Here is an 8,226-nt window from a genome sequence, read left to right as displayed (position 1 = left end):
AGAAACGAATGTTTAAAAAAAACTTCCAAAATCACCTTAGATAAATGGCAAAAAACAGGCTTTTCAAAATCCAAAATATTGCCAAACAGGCGCTTTTGCATCTCGTTTCGAAACTAAATCATCCGGGATCGTCTCGTCTGTCTCACCTCAGTCTTCTTGTCAAGCGGCAAGCCTAATAGCTAGCAGAGCTCAGCACAAACCTGTAGGCAACAGACGCCACCTCACTTTTCTCCGTGTCCTCCTCAACAAATGGGTTAGGATTGGGGAACTTGTACCTCTCTCCTCCCTGACACCAAAGCAACAAAAAACATTTACACAAATGTCTCTGTCTGAAATAGAATATGGATGTTCATGTATTGTGTTAATGGCCGGTTTTCTGTGGAGAAACACAGGCATACCGTTCTGAGACACTGCTGGCTGAAGTTGTGATTGATGTAGGTGGCCTCCATGGCCAGGTTTCGGGGGGAGTTGAGGGAACTGCCCTCGTCCTGAGGAGGCTCATTCGCAGTCTCACTCACAGTAAGCAGGTCTACAAGGGAGAAAAGGTTTAAGCTTTAAAACCGCACAGATACTACTTTATGCAGTAAAAACATAAATAATTGGATTATCAGGGCTTGACAGTAAGGATTTTTTTATTTATTTATTTTTACCAGTAATCACATTAGTTTTCAATGATTCAACCAAAAAAAATTAAATAAAAAAATCATTTTTATCTCCGGCATAAATGTTGCTAAAATTTAATTTCTAACATTTCATTTTTCAACATTTTTATGTCAGAGATAAATATGTTTTTCATTAAATGTTAAAGGTTAGAGTTAATTAATGTAATAATTTTTAAATAAATAAAAATTAAATAAGTCTATATAAAAGTTCTATAATTTCCAGCTTTCATTGCAGATTAATGTGACACCATGACAGTTATATTGACAGTTGTATTGATTGATTGATTCTTACATTTAGTATCTTTAATAATTGCAAGTGCCAAGACTATATTAAAAAAAAAACAACAACTTGCAATTTTGGCAAAACCTCATCTATAATAACCAGCTTGATACCCGTAATGCGTGCACTCTGTAGGTGTTTTGAATGTTTTTTTGCGTCGCGAGAATAGAGCAAAATAGCTCACTTGTCATTGTGTTATTTAACTATATCATGTTATGAATAAACTAAACATTTTGAATTTTTACCTCAGTGTGTTTCTTCTGAGTCTATGTATGCGGTCACGCTCATTTGTTCTGAAGTCTCGAGACAAACAGAGTGAGCCTCAGTTGTAAAAATCGACGCGTTTCAAAAAGGCGGGGCATAGAGGAGAAACAATAATGTACAGTATGTGGAAAATAATGTGTTTTTTTAACTTTAAACCGCATAAACACATTTCATTACACCAAATACACAAAATAATGTTCTTTTTAGCAGCATCATATGACCCCTTTAAGACTTTTTAAGGACCCGCGGACACCCTGCTTTACTTTGGTGACATATTTAAATCTGCAGAATTTGCAAAAAGTGCTCAAAAACTAATAATGCATAAATATTAAATTAATGTAAATAAATGCAGCCCAAAACAGTATATCTAATCTAAATTAATTTCAAGAATGAACAAAGTGCTGTCAATGAGTTTGAAGTTAGGCGTTTGAAAAAACAGAACGAACAGTAAGAGTAAGTATGATCTATATTGTTATAGCTCTCTAAATGAACCATAAAGACTTTATTCAAGCCACAAATATACAGACATTTAGCTGAAAGATGCACAATAGACAATCTTCCAGACTTGGGTGAATTCATTATGTACATTAACAACAATTTGGGATGAATATAATGTAATTCAATGAAAAACTATGTGAGTGGCACGGCAGGATTTTGAACAGCCTGAGCCTGAAAAGCTTGAGTTGTTGACACCGAATGGTGCACACCAGTGTGCGTACACATTGTGTTTTAAAGATGTGGCACGGTGTGAAACTGTGCTTCTTGTCTGGTGTGCGACCCCCTTCACACTGACCCTGGGCAATCTTTTTTGAGCCCTTCATATCAACGCAAGAGAAAATGCAAGCGCCCTTGAGTTAAATCAGAATATGGCCAGCATAAGACTCTACAGCCTTTGACATGCATCAAAATGAGGCACACTCATCTGAAGCACATGCCTACCAAAATCAGAGTTGTCTCTCTTGTCAAAAAAGAGCTTGTTGCCCACACGCTGAACGATGATATCCCAGGAGTTGACTGAGCGTGTGCAGCACATCAGAGTTGCCAGGATGGCATCAGTGGCAAACACATTGCCCTGGGTTTTTGCCAACTGTGGATGTTATTTTCAGAACAAAATAAATTAGCATTGCCATTTATATTAGAAAAAAAGACATCTATGAGATTGTCAGGCACAAGCAACAATGACAATTGAAGTGGCCGCGTGTGAGTGTGCTTTGGAGTACCTTGCGGATCACAGGGTCATCAGTGGTGGTAACGGTGTGGAAGATCCGCTTGATGCTCTTGAGTGGTTTTTCGTTGCGTGTGGTGATGCGATCAAAAGCCTTGTCGTAGTGCTCAAGAGCTCCACAGCACTCACTGAGAAAAAGAAACTCAATCAAGGACTCCCTCAAGAGCAACTCGTATGAAATGATCTGTCAGTGACATCAGTAACGTCAGAGTGCTTACATGTCAAGCGGGTCGGCCACATCCATGTATCTCATTTTCATGAGCCTGGGGAAGTCCATCTCCTCCTTCACCTCCCAGTCACTGCGCACCTCCACAGAGGAGTCCCTGGGCTTCAGCTGGGCCTGAGGTCACGGGAGAAGAGTCCGAATGAATGTAGAATGATATTTAGCCAATGAAGGAGCAGGAAAGTGAAAAGCACCGAGTTTTGTACCCAGCTGATACTGAAACTCAATACTGAAACTAGGGGTGGGCAATATGACCAAAAACGTATATCACAAAAGGAGTCATTTTATTTCACAATAACATCATCACAATATAGTTATTTTTGCTTGAACTAAGTTGTTACATCTAAAATGTCTTATTAATTTTGTTACATCCCTAGGATGTATGTTTATTTATTTAAGTGTTTTTCCCGCCCTTTTGGGTGTGGTTATGTTATCCTGTGTATGTGTTGTATGTGCGCTCTCTCTCTCTCCTGTTGTTGATTTCTTTTCTTTTACCTGGATAGATATGTAGTACTCCTCCTGTAAGTTAGCTGCTGTTTTGTTTGTTGTTTTGGCCAGGCCTTCTCCTGAAGACATTTATTGCTTCCACTATCCTTGCTTATTTAAATAAATTGTTTACGTTTGCTTTAAACCAAGTGGTTGTCTGGCATTTCTGGGGCAGAGGACTGGAGTGATTCCTTCACATTTTATTTTCCGTTTCTTTCTTTTTTTTTTTTTTTATAGATAAGCTTAAGTTCACCTGTTACACCCACTCCCAACCCTAGACTGGGGAAAAGGGAACGTAACAATTTCATAATTTGACTTGTAAATCGGTGCAAAAACATCACAGCAAAAACGAATGCTAGTCTAACTAAAGCAAATTTAAAGTTCAAGCTTATTGAAGACAAATAGACCGTAATAAAATAAGAACAAACTGTACCAACAGAAACTAATTATGAGCAATAGAACAAAGACACGAATGAAACAGTACTTTACAATTTTCAGGTAAGTCTAGCTATCAGAAATATTAAACACTTCATAAATAAAATAATCTAATTTAAAAACAAAACAGAACAGTCTTCATTGTATGAATTAAATATAGATTAATCTTTATTAAATCTAAAAAAGTCTTTGGTTAGATTAATATTATTCTGTCACTTTAAGACCTAATGCACAGCTCTAATATACTGACTGACACACATCTGATTTACGCCCAACTGTTCAGATTCTCTTAAGACATTACCAACTGTGTTTAAATACATGCAAAGACAGCAATTTTGACATATTTTAAAGCACAATAAGCTATGAAAAGTAACTCAATGCAGAACTCAAACGTTGTGTGACCAGCATCCTTGTGCATGTGAAACAAATGGAGTTATTTTTCATTGCTTATTGAGCTTCAACTATTTCAAATTGCTTGTTTTTTTAAGTACAAGGCTATAAAAAGCTATAAAAGTTTGTGAGGATGCAGAACTACAACGTCATATGAGCATAACCACCATAGCAATGATAACGGATTATATAGTCTCTTATGGATAATACAGAATCTTAATGAAGTATTTATGTAAACAGTCAGTAAATGTAAAAGGACATGAGAAAAAGTCAAAATCTCCTTACAAAATATCTGACGATAAACTTGTAAAAATGACTATTTAATGGAGAAACATTTAAAGGCTTTATGCTATATTAACTCGTATTTTAAAAAAAATAATAATAATAATTATACGCAGTATCAGAATTGGTACTGCAAACTATGAAATTTCACTGAGGGACGAAAGAAAAGTCAAATGCTGAAAAAAGAGGATGGTAAAACATGATTGGTAGTAACAGTGGTAACCGTGTGCAAAATTTTTTAACTGAAATAAGAAAATGAAAGTGGAGGTGAAATGCTGTCGTGCTGGAGATCAAAGAAAAAATTAAAAGAGATGAAACGGATTAATTTCATACCTGTGACTTCTGATCCCACTTTTGCCGAACTCCAAATTGCTTCTGGAATTTCTTCTGCAAGCGCATACGGTCCCTATTCAGAGAAAGATGAGGGTAAGTGTGTGTTGACAGGTCACCCCCCACTCCCCACTGGTTAAGCAGAACTCACCTTTCCTTCTGCTTGGCACTCTTAGGCAAGGTCTGCATGTTGAACTGAGTAAGGGTCCTGCGATCTTTATCTCTCCGAAGATTCCTCTGTAGAACAGAAGCACAGAATATGATAGAGACTTAGAAATGAGAGAACAGTGGAGGTTAGAAGAGAAGCTGGAGTAAGAGAGCAAGAATGTAAATGTTCAGAAACCTACCTGAGCAAACCGCATACGGTTCCTCTGATAGGCGGTCTTCTGAGTCTTGGCAGTGTCCACCAACTGGAAGCTGGTCTCATCCTCCTCATGGAAATAAGCATACTGACTGCCGCCTCCAAACTGAGATGAGTATTTATCTAAACAGAACAGAGAACAACCATTTATGATTATGACTTACAACTGACTATAGCAAAAAAGGAAGGACATTTCGCTCACATATATAGCAACTGCATGCAAATAAAAATAAATGTGCAAACAAACACTCACTTGTGTATCTCTTATCCTGGTATGTTGCACCAGTCCAGTCTGCTACCTGTGTACAAAAATAATTGCAATTAACTTTTTTTGGGGGAAAAAAAAACAAAAAAACAATTATGATCGTCCACCTTTCAGAGTCTAACAACGTAATAGAATTGGCCAGGGAAAATTTAAAGAGAATTCACCTTTCCCAGTCGGTCTCCCTTACTGAAAGGCTGATAGGGCATGTCTTTAAACTTCTCAGGAACAGCACAAGGACCCCATCCTGATGGGTTGTCCTGGATCACAGGTGCATGGAACTTTGCCATTGCCTTTAAAAATATGTACATAATTAGCAGTATAACACAAGGCACCACTTAAGTCATTTCTATATATTATATTTTATGGTATATACTTCTATTCTGCCTTCTTTCCCTTATATTTGAGCACTGGCTTCAGACTAAACATTACTAACATAAGCAGTGAATTGAGAGCAAAAATTGAATAATGCAAGTCAAAGAATTGTATGAAAGCATAACATATATTGACACAGTATAATGATACACAATGGATGGACAATATGACCCAATGTTAGCAATAATAAAAGCAGAACTGTAATAATATTAAAAACATGTAAATGTGGTGCTAGGCAAGCAGGTATTTAAATAACAATCATAGTCACAACATGGCTTTTATCATTGGAAAAAAACGTGCAAGCAATACCCAACACAATACCTATACTTTTTTTTTTTACACAAATATCCTACTCCTTTTTATTCACATTCTCTTGTATATACCGTATCTGTATACAGATTATTTTGTACATACATATTTTGTCTATCTGTAAAGCCGGTTCCGGACACATGACCTAAAGCTTTGTTCTCATTGGTCAGTGAGTATTCTTTGACTGACGAAACAAGAATAATCGATATACAGTACGAAAGGAATGTTATTGAATGAATTCGACATAAAGAGCAAATTCGTTAGAACGTTTTGTCGCGAAAAATAGGAATGAATGAGAATGCGGATACTCACATCTATGATCAGTGTGGCCACTGTGCAGTAGAATTTCTACGACAAAGATATTACGAGCGGCCATGATGAAGTCTCACCGCTAAATAACTCACACACAAGAACCCTTCCGTCGCCATTTGACAATTTTTACATTTGTAAAAGGCATAGGTTGTTACTCTACGAAAGTCGCTGACACTGTGTCGACAATAGAGTCTGACTGATAGACAGCAGCGCGGAAGGATTGAGCGCGTAAAATCAGCTGATGCATTCAGCAGTAGCAGCACACATGCTTCCTCTCATTACACGATAACTAACTAAGGGATTTCCCGCGAGCTTCAGTTTTTCGCGTTTGTTCTTGACTGTTATAATACACTATCTGAGATAATTTCAAGCAAAACCTACCTTTACTGGAGTTCAAATTCGTATTTATTGAAGGATGCACGACTACTCCCGGACGGTGAGGTGAGAGCCCATGCCGTAAAAGAACGCGTCACTCCAAATTTACGACACTTCACAAATAAAATAAAAGTCTGCCGTATTTGCGAATGTCTCATAAACAAAAGCGCACGCTCTGATCTTGATTGTATAAGGAAGAACAATGAGTTAGACGTGCACAATAAGTATTAATAAAAAAAAAAAAGTTAAAAAAATTTTTTTTGCCTGAAAACACAAACAAGCAATTCACATTTTAAAGAATAAATGGATCATGGGTCTGTACATTACACCATCTTTATTATATGTTTAATGCCAGTGTACCTGACTTATTTTTGTGGGATAAATAAAGGAATTAATTTTAAGACTGGTTTTGTATAAAATTTATGGAGATCAATTGGACCACAGTGGGAAGAAACTGACACTTTCTAAGACATTTTCTAAGCAGTGTGAGAAGCTCTGTCTGGCCGGGTTTATTTATTTATTTATTTTTTTGACCTGTGTCATTCCTCGTAGTCAGTGCCTTTTGTGTCCCTAATCTTGCCTTAACATTTTGTAAAAATGTTAAAATATCTATTTCAAATTCAAAGCTGTCTAAAACATAAATAACCCACATTTAAATTTTAAGAATATTGAAGCTGATTTTTTTTTTATTGAAACATTTACAGCATTTGAAACCACCAGATATATCACCATTTTTCCTGTGTCCCCAGGCTTGTGTATCTCATTTCATGATAACAACTATGAGTGTTTTTTTGTTTGTTTATGTTGTTATATCAAGTTGTATATCAGTAACTTCTTTCTAATTTATAGATTTCCAATGACTAAATTTATTTTAACAATTATAAATAAATTTGTTAGGTCACACGTACGAAACAGTGACTTAATCCCAGTGTGTCCTTGTGTTTTTTCTTGCCAAATAACATGAATATCAGTAAATTTGCAAATATTGGTGTTTTTGTAGTGTGTGAAAATAATAAAGTAAGTACCGTAAATACAGAAGGATGTATTTGTAACATTAACTTATTCAGCCTCTACAGTGTGAAACATGAAATATGGAAAAATGCATCCCCTACTGGCAGCTTCACCTGCTTTTCAACTCTCTATAAAAGTTCCAGTATTGTTTAAAATTTGATTAACTGTTTTTTGTTCTTCAGTATTTAATATTTTAGGTAGAAAGTGATTACTCTGGAGAGCCTCAAAACCCACTCAACTCCATTCATGTGCGTGTCAACAAGGCATGTGTTAAGTTGAGTTAACCGCAGTGTAGGCGGCACAGTTTGAGGATATGTTTGAGCCAAGTTCCTGGCCTCCTGGAGATAAACACGTTCACACAAAAACCAAGAAGTCCCAAAAGAAGGCATCATGCAAAAGAATAAACAAGCATTTGTTGAAAATACTTCAATGCCATCTATTCATTTGCATTGTGTTTGCACTCTTGTATATCTTTTTTGTATTCTCTCACTTTTCCAAAAACCTCCACTGGATTAATTTTTTTTTTATGTATGTAAATTGTAAATTTGTTATCCTCACTACTAGCCCCATTGCATCAGAGTCATTGCCTTCACTCTATACTACACACACAGTGCTAAAAGGCTAAAGACCGGGCTGAGTTTATG

General features: G+C 36.4%; 1 protein-coding gene across 2 annotated transcripts in view; it reads right to left on the bottom strand.

The window, feature by feature from the left end:
- The window catches only part of eif3d (eukaryotic translation initiation factor 3, subunit D), a 10,194-nt gene extending 3,512 nt beyond the window's left edge, over positions 1-6,682 (bottom strand). The window contains exons 1-11 of one of the 2 annotated variants that reach the window (XM_016544316.1): positions 6,578-6,682; positions 5,368-5,493; positions 5,192-5,237; positions 4,925-5,061; positions 4,729-4,814; positions 4,581-4,653; positions 2,650-2,771; positions 2,427-2,559; positions 2,146-2,293; positions 399-529; positions 201-286 (exon numbers count right to left, since the gene is read on the bottom strand). In XM_016544316.1, the coding sequence (XP_016399802.1) occupies positions 201-286; positions 399-529; positions 2,146-2,293; positions 2,427-2,559; positions 2,650-2,771; positions 4,581-4,653; positions 4,729-4,814; positions 4,925-5,061; positions 5,192-5,237; positions 5,368-5,490 (1,085 nt within the window). In that variant the 5' untranslated portion in view covers positions 5,491-5,493; positions 6,578-6,682. The remainder of the gene's footprint in view (positions 1-200; positions 287-398; positions 530-2,145; positions 2,294-2,426; positions 2,560-2,649; positions 2,772-4,580; positions 4,654-4,728; positions 4,815-4,924; positions 5,062-5,191; positions 5,238-5,367; positions 5,494-6,577) is intronic. The other variant, XM_016544315.1, reaches the window with a different exon arrangement.
- Positions 6,683-8,226: the final 1,544 nt, after the last annotated feature.

This window comes from Sinocyclocheilus rhinocerous, unplaced genomic scaffold (assembly GCF_001515625.1).
Source record: "Sinocyclocheilus rhinocerous isolate Xijiao unplaced genomic scaffold, SAMN03320098_v1.1 scaffold220, whole genome shotgun sequence".
Lineage (NCBI taxonomy): Eukaryota > Metazoa > Chordata > Actinopteri > Cypriniformes > Cyprinidae > Sinocyclocheilus > Sinocyclocheilus rhinocerous.
This window is presented reverse-complemented; position numbering and strand designations above follow the sequence as displayed.